The sequence below is a fragment of the Eulemur rufifrons genome, chromosome 3, assembly GCF_041146395.1.
Source record: "Eulemur rufifrons isolate Redbay chromosome 3, OSU_ERuf_1, whole genome shotgun sequence".
Lineage (NCBI taxonomy): Eukaryota > Metazoa > Chordata > Mammalia > Primates > Lemuridae > Eulemur > Eulemur rufifrons.
The window spans coordinates 70,434,046-70,461,514 of record NC_090985.1 but is presented as its reverse complement, the minus strand read 5'-3'; the positions used below and the strand labels follow the sequence as shown (position 1 = coordinate 70,461,514).

General features: G+C 33.3%; 1 protein-coding gene across 1 annotated transcript in view; it reads left to right on the top strand.

Annotated features, from left to right (window-relative positions):
* Positions 1-27,469, top strand: part of CNBD1 (cyclic nucleotide binding domain containing 1) — a 307,427-nt gene that overhangs the window by 244,831 nt on the left and 35,127 nt on the right. The window contains exons 9-10 of the mRNA XM_069465605.1: positions 12,115-12,224; positions 13,003-13,153. Of these exons, the coding sequence (XP_069321706.1) occupies positions 12,115-12,224; positions 13,003-13,153 (261 nt within the window). The remainder of the gene's footprint in view (positions 1-12,114; positions 12,225-13,002; positions 13,154-27,469) is intronic.

The window sequence follows — 27,469 nt, the reverse complement described above, 5'->3', positions numbered from 1 at the left end:
ATACATTATATTTCATTCTTATGTTCCCTTTACTAGATTTAAAAAAGTAACACATAGCCTTTTAAAATCACTTGTTTTTTAACAGAAAGATATAGAAAAATAAAATTAGTTGTATAAATTTAATATTTTTAACATTTTAGCTACTGTTTTTATACAATGACAGTAGAGAAAATATGTCAGGAACAAAAATAATTTGAATAGTAATATACAAAGGCAAAAAATTTTGTTTACCCCATTTTGTACCTTGCATTTTCTAGTATCATTGTTGATTTTACTTTGTCGTAGAAAACTGATCATAGCAGCCTCTTTTGGAATATTGGAGCGATACTTGCCAAGCACCAGAAACACATTTAATAATGTTTCAAATGTTTTAATATGCCTAAAATTAGTTAATTTGATTAAATTTTCATAGAGTAGATGATACCAATGCTCTTTTTCAAATTCAGTATAACATGGAAGCTACAACTAGAAAAGATGATGCAACAAAGAATTATTTACTGATCTGAAATGTGAATATCCATATAAAAACCTTAAACATTATATTGGAAAGCATAAACTAGCAACACTTTAAAGAATAAAACCTCAAAACAAAATTCATTTATTCTGGGAATTCAATGAGGTAGTTCAATTTTTAAAAAAAGCTATTATATTTCACTAAAATATAGGTCCAGGGAGGAAAACCACATTATCTTCATGGCAGCTAAAAAGCATTTGAGGAAAGTCATCATCTATTTCTGACCCGCCTATGTATTCTCAATAAAATAAGAATCTATTTATTCTGACAAAATCTACTTATTCTCAATAAAATAAAAATAGATGAAATTTCCATGCTATAATAAAATGATCTGCATCTCTATATCTCAAAAACAAGTTTACTGCATTTTTAACAGTAAACACCTGAAGCACAGTAAACACTAAAGCGATGAGCTTGCTAACATGAAGTTAAATGAATAGGGCCGGGCGCGGTGGCTCACGCCTGTAATCCTAGCACTCTGGGAGGCCGAGGTGGGCGGATCGTTTGAGCTCAGGAGTTCGAGACCAGCCTGAGCAAGAGCGAGACCCCATCTCTACTAAAAATAGAAAGAAATTATATGGACAGCTAAAAATATATATAGAAAAAAATTAGCCGGGCATGGTGGTGCATGCCTGTAGTCCCAGCTACTCGGGAGGCTGAGACAGGAGGATCACTTGAGCTCAGGAGTTTGAGGTTGCTGTGAGCTAGGCTGACGCCACGGCACTCACTCTAGCCTGGGCAACAGAGTGAGACTCTGTCTCAAAAAAAAAAAAAAAAAAAAAGTTAAATGAATAATAGGCCTGAAGTTGTCAAAAAGGAAAGCAATATAATCATTATTTTCTCATGACAATATCATATAGTTGAATATTTTTGGAAAGTCAATGAGAAAATTATTAAGAAATATGAAATTAGGTGAGGTGGGGCGGGAGTGGTGGCTCACACCTGTAATCCTAGCACTCTGGGAGGCCGAGGCAGGAGGATCGCTCAAGGTCAGGAGTTCAACACCAGCCTGAGCAAGAGCGAGACCCTGTGTCTACTAAAAAAGAGAGAGAAATTAACCAGACAACTAAAAATATATAGAAAAACTTAGCCGGGCATGGTGGCACATGCCTGTAGTCCCAGCTACTTGGGAGGCTGAGGCAGAAGGATTGCTTGAGCCCAGGAGTTTGAGGTTGCTGTGAGCTAGGCTGACTCCATGGCACTCTAGCCCAGGCAACAGAGTGAGACTCTGTCTCAAAAATAAATAAATAAATAAAAAGAAATTGGGTGAGGTGAAACATTGCAAGATTAATATTTAACCATTTATTTTACAACAGCTATTTGTAAAATTTAAAGGAAGATGTTATATGTATAATAGCAACCCAATATACTAAATACCTAGAAATAAGCTTAACAAGAAATATGAAGGTGCTATATGAAACAAACAAAACTCAACTGAGTTACATAAATTGAGATAGCACTTGTTCATGGACAGGAAAACATTACTGTAAAGATGTCTTTTATTTGTTACCCCAATGTAAACATAAAAAAATAGCAGTAGGAATCTTACGTTAATACTAATGTCTATATGGAAAATTAATAAGCAAAAATACTTTTAAAGTACTGAGAGAATGTAACATATAGCAAATATTTTATTTGGTAGACATGCTAATTGAAAGACTAAAAAAGTAAAAAAAATATGGTAATTTGGTATAGTACAGAGATGTTATTTCAAAAGAGTAGAGAAAAATAGTTATCAAATGTTTGATTTTAGAAAAATAGTGAACAGAGACAAATGCATTCCAGGTGTATCATAAACCTCTATGTAAGCTAGGATATCATAACATTGCTATAAAAAAACCAACAAATTTATATTCTAAACTTTGGTGGAGGAGGTCCTTTTGGCTGGTATCTTAGTCTGTTTGTGTTGCTGTAAAGGAATACCTGAAGCTGGGTAATTTATAAGGAAAAGAGGTTTATTTGACTTCAGTTCTGAAGGCTGTACAAGAAGCATGGCACCAGTGTCAACTTGGTTTTTGGTGAGGGCCTCGGGCTGCTTCTATTCATGGCAGAAGGTGAAGGAGAGCCAGACTGTGCAGAGACCACATGGAAAGAGAGGAAAAGAAGAGGGTTAAGTGCCAGGCTCTTCTTAACAACCAGCTCCCACAGGAACTGACAGAGTGAAAACTCACTCACCCCTAGCCCCCAGGGATGGCATTAATCTGTTCATGAGAGATCCACTTCATGACCCAAACAGCTCTCAGTAGGCACCCCCTCCAATATTGGGGATCAAAGTTCAACATGAAATTAATAGAGGACAAACATCTAAAGCATGGCAACTGGGAAGGGTAGGGAGAGAGTGGGGGATGAACGGAGATTGGTTAATGAGTACAAAAATATTTAATACAATAGGATAGCAGCAATATATTTTAGTGTTTGATAGTACAGTAGGATGATGATAAGTTACAATTTATTGTGTATGTCAACATAGCTAGAAGAGAAAATTTGGAATGTTCCCAACACAAAGAAATGATAAATATTTGAGTTGATGGAGTTCCTAATTACCCTGATTTGATCATTTCACATTGTATGCATGTATTAAAATATGACATAATGTGCCCCATGAATTTGTACAATTATCTATCAATTAAAAAATAAAAATAACAAAAAGAAAAAGATAAAAGGCATAAATTAGAATATTCGTCTCAGATAATAAAAATTTAGTATTCTGCATGGAAAAAGGTTTTATAAATAAAATAATAATATATGAGCAGCAAGCTGATAAATTTGTTACATACATGAGAAAGAAATTATTTTTTTATATACAAATGACTGTTATCAATGAACAGTAAAATCTCAAGCGGGAAGCAAGAGACAGAGAGACAGAGAGAAAGCATTAAAAGAATGAAAAGGAAATTTCCAATGGAAACAAAAACCCCTGCATAAGTCAAATTCACTTACAATTTTGAAAATACTTACCTAGCATTTTCCACTTACCACATTGGCAAACATTCAAAATTTCATTAATGTAAAAGATGGTCCAGGAAGTTAGAAAACAAAAATCTTAGGCTTTTAGATAGGTGTCTCAGTTGATGCAACATGTTTCAAGACTAATTTGACCCAATCTATAAAAAATAAATATCTTTATACTAGCAAAATTTATTTCTAAAAATTTGCACTAATATACCCACACTTGAGATAGATACACAATAATTTTTATTGCACTTTTTTTTGCAATGGGAAACAACTTAAGTGTCTATCAAGGGGATGATTAAATAAATTATGGAACACTCGTACAATTGGAGACTGTAGTCAATAAAAAGAAATGAGGAAGGTCATATATGAAAACGTATAAAAATATCCAATGTATACTAAAAAATGAGAAAAAGTACCAGAATGTGTGGAAAGAGTGATTTTGGCTGTGTATAGTTATCTATTGTTCTATATACAACTATATTTCTATATAAATATTAATTGATATGAATTTATAATTATAAAAATATGCATTATATAATGGAATATATATTTTGGGGCTTGGCTGAAGGAGTCAGATCACTCAGGTTTGAAGTCTAGCTGGAACCCTATTTCCTATTTGTGAAGACTTGGGTAAATTATATAACTTCTCTAGGCCTCATTTTCCTCCTAAAATGGGGATAATAATGGTACTTATCTCAGAGGGTTGTTATGAGAATTTTTTTGTGATATGTCTGACTGGAGTTATTTCAATTTTATTGTTTTTCTGAAAAAAAGGCTTTGGTTTTCATTAATTTTTCTATTGTTTTTCTCTTTTTTCTTTCATTGATTTCTATTCCTTTTTACTTCCTTTTTCTGCTTATATTGGGTTTAATTTACTCTTATAGTATTTTAATTCAGCAGCTGAGTTTGTTGATTTGAGACTGTTCTTCTTTTCTAATCTAGCAATTTTATGCTATTTCCTCTAAGTATTCCTTTTGATATATACACAAATTTTGATATGTTCTTTTTGTTTTCATCTCTCAAAATGCTTTCTAATTTTCCTGTGGATTTCTCCTTGGCCCATGGGTTATTTGGAAATATGTTATTAATTTTCTGAGTATTTTGTGTTTTTCCAGATATCATTAAGTTAATGACTTTTAGTTTAATTTCACTTTAGTCAAACAACATATTTTGTATTTTAATAACACTACATTTATTGAGACCTGTTTCATGGCCCAGAATGTGGTCTGTGGCCATAAGTATTCCATGTGATCTTGTAAACAGTAGGTATTCTGCTATTACTGGTTGTTTTAGTTTTAATCAAATATTGGGTGAATTTTTTTGGAAATTACTTTCTCAAATGCCTACTTCCCCCTTTTTGAGACTATCCCAACTTCATGTTTATTAGGCCCACTGAATTTGTGGCATATCTCACTATTGCTTTGTTGTATGTATGTGTGCTTATTTGATTCTTTTTCCCCTGTTTTATTTTAGATAATTTCTATTGTCATGTCTTCAAGTTCACTAATCTTTCCTTCTGCAGTGTCTAATTTACTATTCATTAATTCCATTATATTGCTCATGTCATTTTAGTTTTCATCTCTAAAAATTCAATTTGGATCTTTTTTATATTGTCTATGTTTTTACTTAAAATACTTTTCTTTCACTAGCTTCTTAAACAAATGGAAGGTATGTTTAATAATGGTTTCAATGTCATGGTCTTCTAATTCTTTCATCTATGTCATTTCTGTGTTTCTTTTAATTAATTCATTTTTCTATTTATTATGGGTTATATGCTCATGTTTCTTTGCATGCTTTGTGGTTTTACCTTGACTTCCAAGTATTCTAAATTTTACTTTGCTGGGTGCTGGATTTTTTAAATATAAGTTTTCTTGAGCTTCATTCTGGGACACCATTACATACTCAGAAACATTTTGATATTTTCACGTTTTGCTTTTAATCTTTCTCAGGAAGAATATGAACAGTGTTTAGTTTAGGTGTAATTTTCCCCACTACCAGGGCAAAATTATACTGCATACTCTTTTCAGTGCACCATTTTGAGTGTTTATACTATAGTTCATGGGAAGAGAAACTATTCTCAGCCTTGCGGGCACATCAGAGATTGTTTCCTCTAATAATTTTAGATGATTTTTTTTCCAGCCTTGAGTGCTTTCCTCTCATGCAAGGATGCCCGCTACTCCTTTCACAACATGAGAAGCTGGAGGCAGTCAATAAGAGAATGAGATAGAAATAAAGAGAATGAGATTGAAATATCTGGAAAACATTCAGGGGAGGGAGGGAGAGAGGAGAGAAGAAAGATACAGAGAGGGAGAAGGAGAGATTTGGAAACATGAAATCAATATAGAAATTGACAGGTTGGTGGAGTAGAGCCTCAGTTAACTTTCAGGGAGAGGAAGAGTAAAGATAATCATGGTAAGTGACTTCAATCACACTTTAGCATACTCTTCCTTTGGAAGTGTCACCTAACCCTTCATTTTATGGAAGACTGACACCCAAACTCGTGAGTGTTTTGAGAGGGCCAAGGCTCATAATACATGGAGAGGAGAATAAGGAAAATGAAAGAATCTTTGAGCAAGGAACTTTTAAGCAATTAAGAGAAAAGTAAACCAAATCATGAGGTAATTAAAGTAAGAACAACATGTTTATAATAATATGTTTACAATGCAGTACTATTATAAATCAAGGGAAGAGAAGATATCAGGAGAGAGGTAGCCCCTCAATGCAGAGAGAACATGAGGGATATTTATTGAGAAAGTAGCATTTTATTTCACATTGAAAATGACACTAGTTACCTTCAGTGGAGAGGAGGAAGCAAGGCAGTGCTAATAAATCAGTGGCTTGGTGTGGAAGTGGAGATGGCCAATGTGGACAACAAAACTGGGACCAATAAAAGGCAATGAGCCTGGTGTCCCCATAGGTATTTTTCACATTGTTCTAAATGCCTTGCCTATAGCAGTAATAAACCCAACAGGTAATGAGTACAGTTCTATTTTCCATCGACAATACTTGTAGAATTTTTACCTCACATAAATGGAGCTTAGATGGGTACTCATAAAATAACCTATACGAGCTTCACTTGAGAAATAATAAATGAACAAGCATAAAATAACTTTGCCTCATTGGAAAATTTCTACTATACAAAAAACTATAGGACCAAAGAACAAGACTATTGCTAGAATTGTGAAGCCACAGGGAAAATATACTTTCAATAGATAAATGGTCAATGCATTAAGTTATAGAAAGTTGACATATTTTACCTCAATTTAATTCTTTCTACTTCAATTAGCAAATATTTATTGATCACAAAATAAGAATGCTCTGTAAGAATAAAATTAAGAATGAAAGTAGTAGGGTTTGAATTAATCATTTGGGAAAAAGAGATTCTACGCAGCTCATAAATGTTCATGTTATACTCAGAGAGGTGATAAAAGTAATGTGTATGAGCCTGCATAATTTATTTTATGACCTTTCATGGAATTTTATCTGAAGTTCTTGATCTTTTAGCAACAAAATTTTGTCTTTTCCCATCCCCTTATGAGTATTTGGACTATTTTAAAATGATCTGAATTTTTAAAAGTATGTACCCTAGCTTGAAATCTTCTTAAAATGACACATCCCAAAATCAAGTTGAGATTTCATGCCATATGAGCAAAAATATATTGAGTATCTGCTTTCTGCATTGCATGGCACTGTGATAGATGTTCTTTTAATGCTGAAAGAGAAAAAATTAAACATTGATTTCAAATCAATACCATTTAACTCTCTTATACTAGCTTAACTTTTTATTATTTGCCTTATCAAGTTAACTATATTTCAGGCTCTAAAAAAATAATATGATTAATAGTGCTTTGTACATAACAGGAGGTTCAAGATAATTGCTTAATTAAATTACATAATTTAAGCAATTACTTTTGTTTCTATGAATGAGTTAGAAAGAGCAATAAAATTCAGGATTCAAACTTGAGAAATAGCTTATATTTTCAACACTTCTGTAAAAATTTGACTGAAAATATTTCTGAGACTATTTTCAGTGGTTTCTGTAAACAAATCATGTATGATCATAATTCTGGAGTTTTGACGTTGCTAATTATTTGTCAAAGGTCAAAATTATGTGTCATCTCCTTTAGGTCAATGCTTGACTGAGAGGATCTCATACAACTGAATTTTCTTTTTGTTCATAGGAAAATGTGTGTGTGTGTGTGTGTGTGTGTGTGTGTGTATGTCGCTCAGGTATGTGAATATATTACCCTGTATACATAGATCTGTTTCTGGCAATTCTGTTATATCAGTGTGATTATTTTTGTGGCAGTATTACATGGTTTCTTTTTTTTTTTTTTTGAGACAGAGTCTCACTCTGTTGCCCAGGCTAGAGTGAGTGCCGTGGCGTCAGCCTAGCTCACAGCAACCTCAAACTCCTGAGCTCAAGCAATCCTCCTGTCCCAGCCTCCCGAGTAGTTGGGACTACAGGCATGCACCACCATGCCCGGCTAATTTTTTCTATATATATTTTTAGCTGTCCATATAATTTCTTTCTATTTTTAGTAGAGATGGGGTCTCGCTCTTGCTCAGGCTGGTCTCGAACTCCTGAGCTCAAACGATCCGCCCACCTCGGCCTCCCAGAGTGCTAGGATTACAGGCGTGAGCCACCTCGCCCGGCCTTACATGGTTTCAATTATTATAACTTTGTAATATTTCCCTATCTTTCTGGTAGGGTTCTTTTTCTTTGTTCTTTATTTAAATTAATTCAGATTAATCTTGAACATTTACTCCTGCATATTAGTTATAGAATCAGTTTAAGTTCTCTGAAAAACTCTACTGAGATTCTGACTTTTATGATTTTATTTGAGTATTTTATATGGTTTTGTTTTCAGTTCTTACCATATCAGATGTACTTTCAATTAACAAAAATTATAGGCTGCCCTAGAGTTTGCAATATACATTTATACCTAATCTATTTCCACTGTCAAATAACACTATACTACTTCACAGGTAGAGTGGGTACCTTCTAATAATAAAATGATATAATTCCTCCCTCTCTTTCTCTGTCTCATTTTTATCATTCATTTCACTTATACCTAGGCATACTTCAACATTTATTTCTTCTCTGATGCTCCTTCTTTTTTTCTGTAGATCTGAGTTTCTGTCATATATAATATTCCTTTTCTCTAAAAACTTCTTTTAACATTTCTTTCAGGGCAGGTTTGCTGGCAATAAATTCCCTCAATTTTTTTTTTTTTTTTTTTTAGAGAAACTCATTAATTTCCATTCACTTTTGGAGGACAATTTTGCAGGTTACAGAATTCAAGATGGTGCTTTTTCCTCCTGACCCTCTAAATATTTCACTACAAGTTCTTCTCGTTTGCATGTCTTCTGTGAAAAAGTCAGATGTAATTCTTATCTTTGGTCCTCTACACATAAGGTGTTTTTATCTTCTGTCTTCTTTTAGGATTTTTTTATTTTATTTTTTTTTCTAGTTTGAAAGGTGTATAACTAGATGTATTTTTTCCTTTGGAAGTTATTCTGCTTGGTGTTCTCTGAGCTCCTCGAATATGTGGTTTTGTCTCTGACACTAATTTGGGAGACATTCTCAGTCATTATTGTTTTAAATATTTTTTCTTTTTCTTTTTTCTCTTTCTTCTTCTTTTCATCTCATCAAATCTATGAAATACCAATTTTTAGTTGTCCCACAGCTCCTGGATAGTCTCTCCTTTTTTTCCAGGGTTTTTTTTTTTTTTTTTTAAGTTTTAGAGGTTTCTATAGAGATATCCTCAAGCCTCAGAGATTATTCCTTTGGCTATGTACAGTCCAATCACAAGCCCATAAGATTTATTCTACATTTCTGTTACAGTATTGTGATCCCTAATTTTTTTTTTTTTTTTTTTTTTTATTCTTAGAATTTCCATCTCTCTGCTTATGTTACCTATCTAGTTCTTGCATGCTGGCTACTTTATCCAGTATAGTTCTTTGCATATTCATCGTAAGTGTTTTAAATTCTCAGCCTGGTAATTCCAACATTCTTGCCTTACCTGTATCTAGTTCCGATGCTTGTTCAGTCTCCTTAAACTGTGCTATTTTCTTTTTAGTATGTCTTGTAGTTTTTCTTCAGAGCCCAACATGATGTACTGGATAAAAGCAACAGCTGTAAATGGACCTTTAATGATGTGGTGATAAGGTGTGGGGGGAGAGGAAGTTCTCACAATCCTAGACTTAGATCTCAGTCTTTTAGTGAGACTGGTTCTCTAAACTGTGAACTTCACATGTGCTTGTCAGTTCCCTCTCCCTGTAGGTGGAACCAGATACCTAAAATGGGCTGGAGTTGGGTAATCTCCTTCCTCCAAGTGGAAGGCTAGTGCCAGCTGGAGTTGAATATTTTTCCCCCAGGTCAGTTAGATGCTGATAAAACCCCAGCAGATTAGGCTTTTGTTAAATAGTTTCACCCGAGTAAAGCATTTCCTAAGAAGAACAGAATGCTCTGGTATATTTCAAATGGTTCCTTTTTCCCTCCCCCTGCTAGAAGCACAAAGTGAGTGTCTTCTGATAGTCACTGTGAGTACATGGTAGAACTGCAGGAGGTAGAAGTCACAAAAATGTGAGCATCCCCAATGATAGGATCCCACTGGAATTTTTATCTCTCAGACTGGTTCACACTGAGGCTCCATCAATTTGTAAGTTAAAATTTGGGTTTTCCTATGCCCATGCTGTTTCCCTTGGAAATTTCAGCTTGTAGGGTTCTGCCCTATTAAGTTATGATTCTGCCTGTCAATTTGTTCAATTTTAGGGGCAGCGGTTTTCTCTGTGACCTCACTCCTTTTATGGATCTATAAAGAGTTGTTGATTTTTCGTTTATGTAGCATTTTAGTTTTTGTTAGAATGGAGTGGTGACTTCCAGGTTTCCTAAATCCTGGGCCAGAAACCAGAAATCTCTTTTTGTTAATTTTTGCAATGACAGGTTTTATTCCATTTTCTTTTTGTTTTCTATACCTTCTATAGATAAATTTTTGTGCTTACCATTGGGCTAATGTAAAACATCTTATAGTTATGATAATCTATTTTAAGCTGATAATAAATTAATTTCAATCACATACAATGATTCTACATTTTTATTTCTTCCCCTCCTCACATTTTATGTGACTACTGTCATAAACTAGATATTTTTATGCTGCGTATTTTGAATATATTTCTATAGTCTTATTTATTTTTATACATTTTGCTTTTAACTTCTGTATCAGAATAGTGACTTGTACACCATTGTTATAGTATTGCAGCATTTTATATTTGTTTATATATTACCTTTACCCATGATCTTCATGCTTTCATATGCTTCCATGTTGCTGTTTTGCATTCTTTTTTTAATTTTAGAATATTGCAGGGCATAAACATTTTGTTACATAAATTGCTTTAGTACCAGTTGAGTCAACAAGTGTGTCCATCACTTAGGTAGTGTGTGTTGTACCCATTAGGTGTGAATTTACCCATCCCCTCCTTCCCCCTCACCTATTTGATTTCCAATGAATGCTATTTCCATATGTGCACATAAGTGTTGATCAATTAGTTCCAATATAATGGTGAGTACACGTGCTGTTTGTTTTTCCATTCTTTTGGTACTTCACTTAGAAAAATGGTCTCCAGTTCCATCCAGGTATTAAGAGGCATTAATTCAGCATTTTTTTTTTGTGTGTGGCTGAGTAGTACTCCATGGTACACATATACCACATTTTATTAATCCACTCATGTATTGTGAGTCCATAAAGACCTTCATAGCTTTTTATCAATTTATATGTGATAGCAGTGACTTTTAAAATCCATAAGAACAGGATGGAATTTTCAACAATTGTTTTGGGACTTTCAGCCATTTGAGATTAAAAATTCTTCATACATTATTCAAAATATAAATTACCGGAAACATTTAACTGCAGAAAAAAATCTATAAATTAATTGAATCAAAATACAGGAGAATTCTTTTAATTGTATGTGAAAAGTCTTCTCAACACTGAATTTATGAAGAAAAGTGTACCAAGTCTGACCACGTACACAATAATAAAAATTGTGCTAAAGATTATAAATGAGTAAAGTCATTGTATAAAGTTCAGATGGGTTATGTAATTTATCTAAGGTCTCATAAGAAGTGGCAGAGTAGGGTTCAAACCAAGCCAGTATGGCCTCAAAGACCTTGCTTTTATCAACTACTGTATTCAGCAGAGCGTTGGTACAGGCTCAAGGTATAGGCTCTGGAGAGCCAATTGTTGAATAAATATTCAGGGATTTTGTGACTTGGTTGTTAAACCATTGGCAATTTGAAATTAGCCATGGTGCAGATATTTACACCTTGGAAATCAGCAAATGCTCCAGGTAGAGGCTTCTCCCTCACTCCCCTGGCCCAGGCAATTTACAAACAAAACCACTGCTTTCCTTTACTGACAAAATCTTGTCAATGATGACAATGTTACATAGGTTACAGATAAAAATACCAGGCATAATTTTTAAAGTCTTTATCAAGTAAGTACAGTCTATAAACTGGCATCCATTAAAGAAATTTGCCATTAATAGTTATTGAATTAAATATGTCAACTTTTATTGTCATACTACCTACAATAATTTCTTATAGAAAAGAATGTGTGAAATAACGAACTCTCCTTTTTTTTCAGTGATAGTGGAGAGTGGAAATATAATTTCTTTTGTGGGTTATATTAATTCTGGATATTGTAACATTTATCGAGGTATTATAGGATTTGTGAGACTACAACCAAATAAAGTGGTAAGTTTTAAACTTGTGTCTTCTTTTTAATCAGTTACTTTGCTCTAATGAATAAAGGATGTTGAACATCTTTTCCTGTACTTATTGGACATTTGTTTGTATTGTTTTGTGAAATTTCTGTTCAAATGTTCTGACCATTTTTGGTTGAGTTTCATTTTTTGAGTTGTAAGATATAAGAATGTAAGATAAATTATAAGATATATTGATGTGTAAGCTATAGGAATGATCAACTAGCACATTAAAATATGCTTTAAATTCTATTCCTTAGAGAAATGCAAATTAAAACCATAACAAGGTACCACTATAAGTATATCATATGGTACTTTCTGTTCATTTTCTTTTTTCCCTGTTAGTCCAATAAGTGTGCTTGCAATTAGGGCTGAGGTAACAAATGGTAGCTCACAAAAAATCCCAAGGTAAACTATGCTTACAAAATCGTATCATAGGTTCTTGCAAAATGGAACTAGTTCAATATTTCCTAAACATATTTGTAGATTAAAAAATATAATTGGCAGATGACTAAGAGACAATGCTTATAATTACCTGAGATATGCTGTAAGTTGTCAATGAATTTACTATTGCTCTAAAATTAATACAACTTAAACACATGTGAAAGTAAATGTTTTCTCTGATTTGAATAAAATTGTTAATTTATTTTAAAGATCATGGTGGTCTAAAGACCACTGATTTATGAACAAATGAGCTTTTTATAATAACAATACTTATTCATTGTATAAAAGTGGTTGTATTAAATATCAATTATCCATTTTTTTTACAGAAAAAATGTCAAAAATTTGTTCATATGGGTGAACTTAAGGAGAGAGAGTCCTTTGGTGAGATTAGTGTTCTTCTTCAAGTTCCTTTCACATGCACAATCATTACTGGAAAAGAGGTTGAAATGGCAATTATTGAAGATAAAGACTTACTTGGTAAATGCATAAATGTCTTTTACTTTAACCATTATACCATTTTATTGGATGAGTTTTTTAAAAGAGTGGAGATATTTCACAGAATAATTGGGACACTCAAGCGAATATGTGTGTATGTATATGTTATTTAATTATGCTGCTGTTTGAATATATAAGCAATATTTCAAAAGAATTTCATTTGAAATTACTAAAGTTTCTCTGCCAATTTCCAAGTTACCATTACTAGCAATACTCCCTCCTTTTCTGGGACATCTTCTGGTTTCATCTCTAAGGTTATTGCTTTTATGTTTTTGATTCAAGTCATGTCAAGTATGTAGTATCCTCAATGTATAATCTAGATCAAGTATATATGAAAATCTATGGCTTGCAGTATTTAAGGCTTTATCTGAAATTTTAGCACTCTAGTAATACTAAAAGAATAATCATCAGCCAAATGTGTTTTGCCATCCAAATATCATAAATACTCAAACAGGAAATGTAATTGAGTATGAAGGAGAAATGAATAGAGGTTAATAAGTCAAATATAATAGGATGTTAAAGAAAAGTGTAACTGTATGTACAATAAAACTGAGAAGGTTAAACATTGGCTAAAGGATGAAATGGGAGAAATTTGTAGAAATTAACATGCATGAGAGGTTTGCTTCAATAAACTACGTTGGAAAGATTTTCATGATTATCCGTGTATGATTTAAATGAATGCTATTATCCTGAATTTCAATTATTTTTTATGTCTTTTAGAGAATGTATAACCTAAACTTGCTTAAGTCTAATTCAAAAGGAAAAGAATAACTTCACATTCATATATCTTTTAAAAGTTGTGAATTTGAAATTATATTTGTTAATTTTCTTTCCTTCTGTGACATTCAAATACAAACCTCCCTCAAGGTAAATATTGCTCAAAAATAATTACTAACCACTGATTGAATTTACAATATTCTCACTTGATATAGGCCAAGTTTTTCTTTTCCTATACTAATTATGTTGACCGGGGCAAGGCAAATACACTGTGGACTCTTTTATGTAAATCAACATTTCATATATTGTGTTATTCAAGGTTCTCTAGAGAAACAGAGCCAATAGGATATATATAAATATATAAGAGGAGATTTTTTCTGAAAATTGGCTCATGTGATTGTAAAGGCCACGAAGTCCTATGATACGCTGTTAGCAAGCTGGAGAACCAGGAAGTCAGGGGTATAATTCGGGTTGTGTCTGAAGGCCTGAGAACCAGGATCACCCATGGTGTGACTTCCAGTCTGAGGCCAAAGGCCTGAAAACTGGGGGAGAGTGGAGAGAAAGTGCTTGTATAAGTCCTGGAGTCTGAAGGCCAGAGAACTAGGTGTGCTAATATTCAAGGGCAGAAGAAGATGGCTCTCCCAGCTCAAGAAGAGATACAGAATTGACCCTTCTTCCACCTTTCTGTTTTGTTGAGGCCTTCAATGGATTGGATGTTATCTGCCTAAATTTGTGATGGTGGATCTTCCTTGCTCAGTCTATTGATTCAAATGCTAATCTCTCTCAGAAACACCCTTACAGACACACTTAAAAATAACAGTTTACCAGCTCCCTAGACATACCTTAGCCCAGTCAAGCTCACATATAAAATTAACTATCCTACTCAAAGGTGTTTCTTTCAAGCATGTATTGGAATCTTCTTTGTCATCTGGTAGCCTATAATTCAAATAGATGGTATAGTATAAAATGTCAAACTGGGCACAGTGGCTTATGCCTATAATCCGAGCAATTTGGGATGTTGAAACAGGAAGATCACTTGAGGCCACGAGTTCAAGATCAGCCTAGACAACTAAAGAGACCTTATCTCTAAAAGAATTTAAAAAATTAGGTGAGTGTGGTGGCGCATACGTACAGTCCCAGCTACATGAGAGGCTGAGGCAGGAGGATCACTTGAGCCCAGGAGTTCGAGGCTGCAGTGAGCTATGATCATGCCACTTCACTCTAGCCTGGGCAACAGAGTGAGACGCTGTCTCTTAAATAAACAAATAAATAAATAATTTTTGAAAAATGTCATTGCTTTCGTGTGTACGTTTTTCATATTTTAAATTTCATTCGATGGTTTGCTCATTTGAAACTGATGTTATAAAGCTACTGGTGTGTGCCTAATAAAATATTCCCTAACAGAAATGTGCTTAAGGACTGTATTTTGCTTGTTTTTCTATGACTTATAAGGAAGTAAAATATTGTATTAATTTCAGAAAGTATGTTTATTTCTACATTTTAAGTATTTATATTTCATTCCAAGAGAGTTAAAGGTACATTTTAAAAGCTAAATAATTCTAATGAAGAAATGAGTGGTTAATTTTGCTAAAAGATCATCTTCAAATAAGAATAATCTTTAACATGAATTTTCATATTGTTTTATTCTGTCTCCATCCAATCCACTCCTTTTATTATCTTAAATATGAATCCATCTCTATAAAATAGCATAGAGTAGGACCCAAGAGAAACTAAAATGAGCCTTAAAAATATCAAGTTGAAGACAAATGAAAATGCTATACTAAAATAATAAACACAAGCAAAGCACATGATTTGTTACATTGCTATCAAGACTTATTATAAGCTGTTATATTACACTGGTATTGAGAATAATTGTTTAAATTTGAGGTGCTCTATTAAAAACAAAAATAAATAAAACCACTGTATTCCAATAGAATCCTCAGTCATATGCTGGTTATGTTGCCTTCACTTTCTAATTAATCAGGGATTACTAAATACAGTAATCTTTTAGAATTGTTAATGTGTTACTGTAAAACTAAACTAAAGCTCATATCTTTCCCCAAAAATACAGGTCACACTTTCTATTTACTCCTGTATAAATCATGTAAAGATCCAGTTCCCAGTAAATGAGTCAGCAGTATTTAGTAAATATCCAAAGAAAGCAATTCACTTACTATCCCTGTACCTTGGGATGGGTAGAATAGAATCTAGAAATATAAAAGACTGCATAGATTAACTGCTGTATGTATAGAATTATATATGCAACTATCTATATATAATCATCAGGAAAACATATGCAATAATTAGTTTTGCAATATTTAAAAGGACTTGAGGAGTGATTTCTTTGTTCATTTATGTTGTTAACTTTGGGAAGACAGGAAACATATTTTTTTAATCTACGTGCATGCTTCTGAGACACTTCTTTGAGCATCTAAATAAAAGTGAGAACAGAGTTATTAAGTCTAAGCAAATATACTCTTTTTCCATAAAATGTTACTGAGAATATAGTTGACCTGATTATTATTTTTATGAAGGTAATATATTTTTGCCCTGATATACAACTTATATCTCAAGTCATTTAAATTAAAGATAATGCAGACCAACATAACTATTTTAACTTAACTGATATCTGAAATTCTCATCTCACCATTAAAACAAGTGTACTACTTTTGTTATGAGAAAGAATTTTTTTTACTTAAAAATGAACTACTGCTGTTATTTATTATACTTCATTCAACTTTGCATGATTAAAAAATACAAATTAGAGTAAAATTTTTGTTTTTTTATTTTGTATGAAGCTTTGAGTGAAAAAATATGTGTATCATGTAACTATTTCTACCAATATTGCTTTATTCCATTAGGTATTAATTATAAACATATTGAAAGACTGTTTTGTTAATGAGAAAGCCAACCAAACATTTTAAACATCTTGCTGACATTTAAAAGTAATTTAAAGATTGAAAAAAAGTAATTCTTAGTTGAGGAAATTAAATTTATTTTATGAAATATTATGTATCACATATAAATAATCCATATATATAGAAAAGATAACATTATTCAGAAAATAATAGTGACCTTTGTATTATAGTCTGATTATATATATTTAGCCACTAGTAAATTTTGTAAAGTTTTTGTTTGTTTTGTTTTATAAAAATAAGGCAATATTTTTGCTTGAGTTTGATTTTTAGGAAAATTTTTTCCCCAAAAGAAGTACTAAACCATTTTAATTTATAGATTTTTGGATGGCAGTTGATTTTAAGAATTTTTTAGATAGTCAAGTTGATTTTAGCTCATGATAAGAAAAGCAGCAATAGGTTAGCAAATACCATGCTTCCGTTTTCAGATTTGCCGATGCTCTACCTCATACTACATTCAAAACCAGTTATTGTTTCACTCCAAAATATATTCCTAGTTGTATTTTGTATTCAATGGTTCAAAGGTTCTGTGTTTCCTTTGCCATGCCATGTCCAACAATAAGCTTAACTTATAAGTAGGTTTATTTGCTATTGGTAAAAATAATCTTACACAGTTTTGACATATTTAAAGAGCTTAAATATAATAACTTTAGTGGCCTAATGTAGAAAGATTTTAAAACTAATACTACTGTGGGTTTGTAGATGCATCTATTAAAATATAATCACTAAGCAATTATTGGGTATCCAATGTATAACTGGTTTATTGAACAATTACAACTCACAGGAAACATTCACAAAGGAATTTTAGTCTTCCACATACTTTGATATTTGTTCAGTTAAAGTTCATTCCCTGCCCTTTGCAAACTCAATGTAATGATTTTATGATTACTTTTAAGTCATAAAATGCCCTATAAGTCATTTTTAGTTGCCAAATATTCTCAACTGAGATATTAATAAATCTAGCCTGTTAAGAAGCAGTATTCAAACTTGCTTTAAGGTTGATGGGCCAGCTACATGCTTCTATTAGTTTTCTATTGCTACATAACAAGTTGCCGTAAATTTAGAAGCTTAAAACAACACTCATTTATTATCTCACAGTTTTGTAAGGAGCTGTCTGGGCGGGTTCAACTGGGTTCTATTCTTAGGGTCTTACACAGCTGAAATCAAAGTGTTCGTCAGGCTGGGTTCTAATCTGGAGGCCCTGAAGAAGAGTTGACTTCCAAGCTTGTTCAAGTTGGCTGAATTGAGTTCTTTGCAGCTGTTTTCTTGCTGAGAGGTCCTTGAAAACTGAGGTCCATGTTTTCTTGCTGATTGTCAGCTGGAGGTCACCCTCAGCCACCAGAGGCTGCCCCATCTACCTGGTCCTCTCCATCTCAGCAATGAAGAATCCCTTCTGCTAAATCTATTTCAAATTTTGAATCTTTGACTTCTTCTTCCCTACCAGCTGAAGAAAACTCTTTGCCTTAGAAGAACCCATGTGATTGGGCTAGGCCCACCGAGATAACCTCCCTCTTTTATTAACCAATTAGTATCCTTAATTACATCAGCAAGACCTCTCTGCTGTGTAATGTGATATAATCTCAGGAATAACACCATGGGCCGAAGGTCATGGAGACCACTTTGGAACTCTGTTGCCATGATGCCAGAGGCCAGAAGTGGGTGGGGAGAGTATGGCAGGTACCTTTGCTTCCCATTCCCCAGCTTTCATCTATGATTCTGATACCTCTGCTATAGGGAAAGATGGAGTGTTGAGGAGAAGAGGATGGCAAAGATGTGATAAGGGAATTGAAAATGTTCTTATTAATAATTGATTATTACTGTTATAAATTGGTTTCTCATTTTCTGTGTTTGCCAGTTGTTTCAAGCTAACTCTTTTGTAGTGAGCACCTTCAAGGAGTTTTAGAAATCCCTTAATTTTGGGAGTGATCTTTCACCTGTAATTCTTTAAGGGGGTAATACATTTTCCTCCCTGGGAATCCAAAGATAACTTCAGATTTCCTCTGCTGAGGCCACTTCACTCTCACCCTTCGCTATCCCCAATGGAATCCAATTGAAACTTCATTCTGGCTTCCTTTATGCATGAGTCTATGTAGGGTCTACACAGGAAGACAATCCCACATCCTTTGCACAGGAAAACTTTGAGAGGGAAAGGCAGTTCCAAATCAGCCTCCCCATGTGGCTTGTTTGTCAGGAATCAACTAGCCTGTCTCTTACCTTTAGAGTTCTCAAGGTGTAGTTAGATAATACTGTACTGTGGCTTTTAACTTCTGAGAATGTGTATAAAGCTCTCCATGTGGTCTTGTTGAAGATTCTCCCATTCAATTGAGGTGGTAAAGAGTATTTCTCACTATAGTCCTTTCAGGCTTTGATGGTGCAGCTTAGAGCAGAGCTCTTTAAAGAAATTCTCTTCACAGATCTCACACCAATCTCCATTCTCAACATTTTTGTGCACTCACTATAGGTGAGGAACTTAGAGATTTCTGTTTCTCTATATCTACTTTGAAAAATTAGTATCTTGTTATGTTATAGTGATGTAGTGCCGTGCATTCTAATCTGCTTCTCTCACTTTATTATCTTGGAATATTCACTATATGCCAGGCATTATTCTACATACTTTATATGTTTTATATCATCAAACATTCACAACAACCCAATGAGCTATGTGCATTTAATATCCCTATTTTACAGATTAGCAAACCAAGATATAGAAAGGTTAGGTAATATCAATGTCCTTCATCCGAAGACCATGAGGAACCCCTGTGTAGACTTAATTGTGTTTATTACTAACGAAGTGAGGTAGAACATGCACCATGGGGAATCATAGATTGTCTCAGTACAATGGCATTGGAAAGAATATATTCTAGAGCTTGGGTTTTAGTTGGGTGATTTGGGGGACAGCCTAAGGAAGTAGGACTCTGTTCTAGATGGAATGCTACCACAAAGTGCTGTAATTGATAAAGAAGTATCAGTTGTTTATTTTAGCCAAGAGATGTAGTGTTCGATATAATATTTTGTAGGTGGCAAGCTGGACTTGCCATCCATGCTTAGACAAAATTATGAAATTATCTTGCTTGTCTCTTATCATGATCATGGAGATACCTTATCTGAGGTTTGTATTCTGTGCAAATTCTCTAATAAGAAAATTATTTGACCTAGCTACTTGTGCCAGGCCAGCTTGAAAATATCAGACGCTACCCCTCCTTTTTTCCTTTCTCATGATTTGCTTAATATTATAGAGTTATTAAGGGGTGGAACCGGGAATCAAACTCAATCTAGCTGGGTAGTCCACATTCCAATGATTACACTTTACTCACAAACTGATAATTTAATAATCTCTTTAATCCATTGTCCTCATGTAGTTATTTTATTTCCTCATATTTTAGCTGTAGTTATATAAATTTTGGCTAGATTTTGACAAAATAATATTTAATAACTGCCTTCAATATTTACATGTATGTAATAAGGTACCACAATTTTTTTCTGACTGAGATTAATTACACTGATATATGTAACAAGCCCTAAACTAAAAGTATAAAGATTTGGTTTCCTAAGTCAACTCTACCACTCTCCACATGTTGTTTGAGTCACCTATTTTCTTTTCTGGGATTGAAAAGATTGAAAATGTATATTTATACTGACTTTTATAGTTACCTATATAATTACCAGTGCTTATACTTTTTATTTTTCATGTGGAACCAAATTACCACACACTGTCCTTTCTTTTCAGTCTGAAGGACTTCCTGTTTCTTGCAGAACAATTCTGCAAGTGACAAGTTCTCCGGGTCTTTATTTATCTATGAATGTCTTTATTTCTCCCTCATTTTTGAAGACTAGTTTTGCTAGATACAGAATTCTTGACTGACAGGCTTTTTGTTTCAGCCCTTTGAATGTTGTACCACTGCCTTCTGGCCTCCATGGTTTCTAGATAGAAGTTTCAGTTAATAAATATTAATGAGTATCCCTTGTGGATGGTGATTCACTCTTCTCTTGCTACGTTCAAGATTTCTGTTTTTGTCTTTTTACAATTTATGCTGTGTCTAGTTGTGGATATCCTTCAGTTTATCCTACTCAGAGTTCACTGAGCTTCTTAAATATGTCGATTGATGTTTTTCATCAAATTTTAGAAGTTTTCAGCCATTATTTCTTGTTAGTCACTGGATAAATAGTAAATACTTTATAATATTTGTTCACAAATCCACTGATTTACAAACTCATTCAGAAAGGAGTTGATTTTCTGTTTTAGGGTTACCATTTTTAGTGTCTCCAAAATGGAGTTGTTAGAAGATTATGAGAAGTAGAAAAGAACCTATGTTTTTATAAACATTGATGGCATTTAAAATCAATCTAGTAATAGTTCTTTGTTACATAATAATTTGTCTACAAATAAGTCGTCTTTTTCATTCTCTGATGCTCTTATGTATCAATAATTATTAAAATTCCCAAACATTTATGCAGTAGAGTTCTTAATGGCTTAAGTACAATTAATTCACATATGGTAAACTTTCACTAGATATCCAGAACAATTTTATGTCTGTATGTAAAATGGTATACTTCCTTTTTATAGATGGTGTATATCATGACATTTACCCACTTTTCAGGCTCTCAGAAAAAACAATGTCAGCTTTGCCTTTAATTGTGGAATTTACTTAAGTAAATTGTGCCTTTACTTAAGTAAACTCACTTGATGATTTATTCCTTTTTCTCCCTACCTTATACTTCTGCTACTTTAATCTATTTTTACTTATAATTATATTTTACCTTATATGACATTCTTCATTATAGTAGAAATATCTTGATGGATGAGTTGTTCTAATAATAAATAAAGGCAGAGTTTACATATTATAAAATCAGAATCTGTGGGTTAAATATCAGCTTATATTTTTCTCTCAAGGAAAAATAAAGTAAGTGGCATTGGAGACCAGATGTTTCTGAAGATGATTAATGACCAGTAATACTTCTACTGACCCAGAATTATGGAGGTATTAGCCCAATAAATTTAGGTGAAGCCACCAACAACCCAGGTGATATTGAAATAAATTGTTGACCCTGACTGTGAATTACATAATTTGAAATGCCACTTGGCAGATTATTTTTTTAAGGCATTATCACAACTGGAGATTTTGATACATCTCTTGCTTACCTGAAAATGAAGCATTTTGAGAACAATAAATAATTCAGTTTTAATCTTTAACATTCACAGGTTTTGATTCTTTAATCTTATAATTATAATGCCTTAATTGTACATTTATTCTTGACAAGAACTTTAGATAGCAGGTCTATTAAGTTATAGGTATTATATCTTCACTTGTAAAATGCTTCGTGTGCTTCAAAATTGTAATTGTCTGTAAACAAAAGGAAATTATAATAAATATTGGCTAATGGGAAACTATCAGTTTATGCCAGAGTGCCTTGCTGGTTTAGCAGATAATAAAATATTAATCACATATCAAGTTCAAAACAACCAAATGGTTGATGAAAAAACTGTATTTTTAAAACATGTTTTTAGAATAAGTTCATATAAAATTTCAGGACAAGTGTATTTGTAAACTTTAAGCTTCAGTATTTTGAGAGAGACCCTAAGTCTCTACATCTACAAATATAATTTTCTAAACCTATTATTAGTGTCATTTTGTATTTCCTCATGAGTTTCAATATTTGTATTGCAAAAATTTGCCTAATTGTTAGAAACTACAACAATTTTCATTCGATGAATCCAGTGTTATAACTACTCATAATTCCAACCAGGCTTTTATAATGCAGCACTTTTTTCTCTTTTGGTTGTTTATATTATATGGGAAAACTAATCCTGTAAAAAAATTCCTTAAAAAATAATTCATGAAAAAGAAAATCAGAATGTAGGAAACAATATACCCCATCAATATGTATATAACAGCTATATCCATTATGTAATATAGCCACTGATATAATCATCATGGTGAATATTTACTGTGCACTTCATCTGTCTTGTACTGTGCCATAGTGTTTTTCTGGAGTATTTATGATATAACGTCTTGATTGATTGCTAAATATTGACTCTCATATATTTTGTAGGAAGGCATTTAATCAAATAAAATATGTCTTCTAAGAAAGTTCATAAAATTAATTCGATTTACAGAGTTATGGAAAAATAATAAAAATACTACATTTAAGATACAGTACCTTACACCAAGATCTGAATAAGGACAACATTAGTAAAACAAACTATCACTGAGGATTTTTATTTTCATTACTAATCTTTACATCTTCAAAAGTGTCCTTGACTGATATGCCTTGTATATCAGGGAATGGCTAGAGGCTGAACGATCTGCCTTTTCTTTTCTTGAGCACAGAGGCAGGTTAAATTCCCCATTCTCTCTTGCAATTAGCCACGTAACTGGCTCTGATTACTGGAATCAGGGGACCTTATTATTGCCTGGCCATGATATGATCTGCCATGATCTCATTCTCTGTCTGGAAGTGAAGTGCTCCAAAATAGCAGAATCACATGATGGTGGGAACCTGGACCTTGGGATTCTTTCCTGGATAGAATTGCCCAGAAGAATAGCTCAGCCAGGAACATCTGTATTGGGCTTTGTGTAAATGACAAACAAGCATCTGTTGAATTAAGCAACCAAGATTTTGGTTTGTTTGTTATAGCAACTAGCAAGTGCTACCTTGAGTCATACAACTGGCAAAAATACAAGATTTTCTGAGAGTTCTTAAAAAGTAATAATTTCCGAATTAGGACATAAAATGAATATGATTTTCATGATTATTCTTTTATCCTTAACCTTTAGAAATCTTCCACTCAAAAAGAATTTCAAAGCTCATTTAGAAATGAAAATTAAGTACATAAAGGAGATACATGCTATAGCATCTAAGTTTTAGAATAGTTTTTGAATATTATTATTATAAGAACATCACATATACAAAAGATGCCAGAAACATGAATCTAGCTCTTTTTTTTTTTAATTAATGCACTTTTACAATCTCTTGACAACATCCTTTTTAAAAATAGCTTATAGCTTAGTTACATATTTTTAGGAACAGTTCAAATGTCCTAAAATGTACTGTGTGGTATCTGTTAACCCAAAAGGAGAGAAATGTCCTCCAAGAGTAAACAGGAGATAGCCTGGAAATATTTATAGACAAGGTTATCAGTGAATTTACTGGTAAAGTTTGCAATAGCCATTCTTTCCAAAGACATAGAATTGATTACAAATATGTCTTTATATTTAGCATAGCTATCACACAGATCCTATTTTCTTAGGTTGTTATATAGTAGGAACTGAATCAAGGCTATTAGATTGGATTGTTTAAAAACCATTCCAAAGTCTCAAAGAAAGAAGTGAAATGCATTATAACATTCAAGAAAAAATATTCATCTTTTATTTTTAAAATGCCTTTGCACAGATAAAATCCTACAAAATTTCTTATATTATCTTAGAAGTTAATTTGTTTTTAAATTTCAGAATATTACGGGAGTACAAACACTTTGGTTACATAAATTGCCTTTGCACCACCTGAGTCAGAACTACAAGGGTGCCCATCCTCCATACACGCCCATTGGGTGTGAATTTACCCATTCCCTCTTGTCCCCTCACCTACCTGAGCTCTGATGAATGTTACTTCCATATGTGCACACAAGTGTTGATCCATTAGTACCAGCTTAACGGTGAGTACATGTGGTGTTATTTTTTTTCCATTCTTGTGATACTTCATTTAGAAGAATGGGCTCCAGCTCCATCCAGGATAATATGAGATATTAGTTTACCATTTTTTATGGCTGAGGGTACTCCATGGTATACATATACAACACTTTATTAATCCACTCATGTATTGAAGGACACTTGGGTTGTTTCCACATCTTTTCAATTGTGAATTGTGCTGCTATAAACATTCAAGTACAGATGTCTTTTTGATAGAATGTCTTTTTTTCCTTTGGGTAAATACCTGGTAGTGGGATTGCTGGATCAAATGGTAGCTCTACTTTTAGTTCTTTGAGGTATCTCCATACTACTTTCCATAGAGGTTGTACCTAGTTTGCAGTACCACCAGCAGTGTTTGAGTGTTCCTATCACTCCACATCCATGTCAACATTTGTTGTTTTGGGACTTTTTGATAAAAGTCATTCTCGCTGGAGTTAAGTGATATCTCATTGTGGTTTTGATTTGCATTTCCCTGATGATTAGAGATGTTGAGCTTTTTCTCATATATTTGTTGGCCATTAGTCTATCTTCTTTTGAAAAGTTTCTATTCATGTCCTGTGTCCACTTTTTGATATGGTTGTTGGTGGGAAGACAAAATGGTGTAGCCACTGTGAAAAACAGTATGGAGGTCCCTTAAACAATTAAAAATAGAACTAACATACGATCCAGTAATCCCACTTCTGGGTTATTTTCCAAATTAATTAAATCAGGATCTTGAAAAGGTATTATTCATGTTCATTGCAGCACTATTCACAATAGACTACATGTGGGAAAATACCTAAATGCCTACTCACAGATGAATGGAGATAGGAAATATGTGTATGTAAAATGGAATACTATTCATCTTTAAAAAGATGGAAATTTTGCAATATGCAATAACATTGATGAACTGCAAGGACATTATGCTACATGAAATAAGCCAGTCACGGAAGGCAAAAAAACTGCATGATTCCACTTATATGAGATGTCTAAAATGGTCAAACTTATAGAATCAAAGAGTGGAATGGTGGTTATGAGGAGTTGAGGTCGGAGGAAATGGTAAGTTACTAATCAACAGGCATCAAGTTTCAGTTAAGCAAGATGAATAAGTTCTAGAGATCTGCTGTACAAAATTGTACCTATAGTCAACAATATTGTGCACTTAAAAATTTGTTAAGACAGTATATCTCATGTTAAGTGCTCTTACCACAATAATGCACACTTTTTAAAAATAAATATAATGAATGATTCAATAATACAGTCTAGAAGAAGTAATCTGTAACAATTTTGTTACAGAACATAAAGCAAATAAAAACATCATTTGTTATTTTATTCATAGAATGTCACTTTTCCAAAATGTACATGTAATTTAAATATAAATCTTCAGCATTTCAGCATTTCCGTAGGACTATCCAGCTAGCTGGTAGATATAAATCAGAAAAGATAATTTTTCATTCAAATGGAAGAGTGAATACCAAATTTAGAAAAAAATAACAATTTTTAAATACATTATCAGCAAAATATATAATATTACTACAAAAATACCAATTAAACAGAGGAAAGGATCAAGAAATTAATTCATATAACTATGGATTTTCCTTGTGGACAAATGGTAACTCTCAAATATCATTAGAGGAAGTGTAAATGCTAGGTTCTTTTTAGAATAAGCACTAAAAATATTTTTTTTTTCTTTTAAAGCATGAACCTCCTAACTCAGCAATGTAATTTTAGGATTCTATCCTGTAGGAAAATAATTACCAGAAAAGGCACATTTATTGCATAACATTTTTTTTTATATATATATGGGGGATACAGAATTGCAGGTTACATACGTTGCCCATGTACCGCCTTTCCCCCCAAGTCAGAGCTCCAGGCGTGTCTGTTCCCCAGATAGTGCGCATTGCACTCATCATGTAGGTATATATCCCTCCCTTCCCCACACTCCTCTTCCTGAGTCAGCACCTTCAAGCGTGACCATTCCCCAAACGGTGCACATTGCACTCATCATGTAGGCATACACCCATCCCTTCCCCCACCACCCACCTCAGTCTGATATCCGATTGGTGTCGTTCCCAGATGTGTATTTAGGTGATGATCAGGGAAACCAATTTTCTGGTGAGTACATGTGATGCTTGTTTTTCCGTTCTTGGGATACTTCACTTAATATAATGGGTTCCAACTCTCTCCAGGAGAACCATAGGGATGTCGTATCTTCATTATTTCTTATAGCTGAGTAATACTCCATGGTATACATATACCACAGCTTACTAATTCAATCATGTATTGATGGGCATTTGGGTTGTTTCCACATCTTTGCTATTGTGAATTGTGCTGCTATAAACATTCGGGTACATGTGTCTTTGTTACAGAATGACCTTTTTTCCTTTGGGTATATGCCCAATAATGGGATTGCTGGATCGAATGGCAGGTCTACTTGAATCTGTTTAAGATACCTCCATAATCCTTTCCACAGGGGTTGCACTAGTTTGCAGTCCCACCAGCAATGTATGAGTGTTCCTGTCTCTCCACATCCATGCCAACATGTGTTGTTTTGGGTTTTTTTGATAAAGGCCATTCTCACTGGGGTTAAGTGATATCTCATTGTGGTTTTGATTTGCATTTCTCTGATGATTAGGGATGTTGAGCATTTTTTCATATGTTTGTTAGCCATTTTTATATCTTCTTTCGAGAAGTTTCTATTCATGTCATTTGCCCACTTTTTGATAGGGTTGCTTGATTTTTTCTTGCTGATTTTCTTGAGTTCTAAATAGATTCTTGTTATCAGTCCTTTATCTGATGTGTAGTATGCAAAAATTTTTTCCCATTCTGTAGGTGATCTGTTTATTCTCCTGACTGTTTCTTTGGCTGTGCAGAAGCTTTTTAATTTAATCATGTCCCATTCATTTATTTTGGTTGCTGCTGTGATGGCCTTAGGGGTCTTCTTCATAAATTCTTTGCCTAGGCCAATGTCTGTAAGAGTCTTTCTTACATTTTCTTCT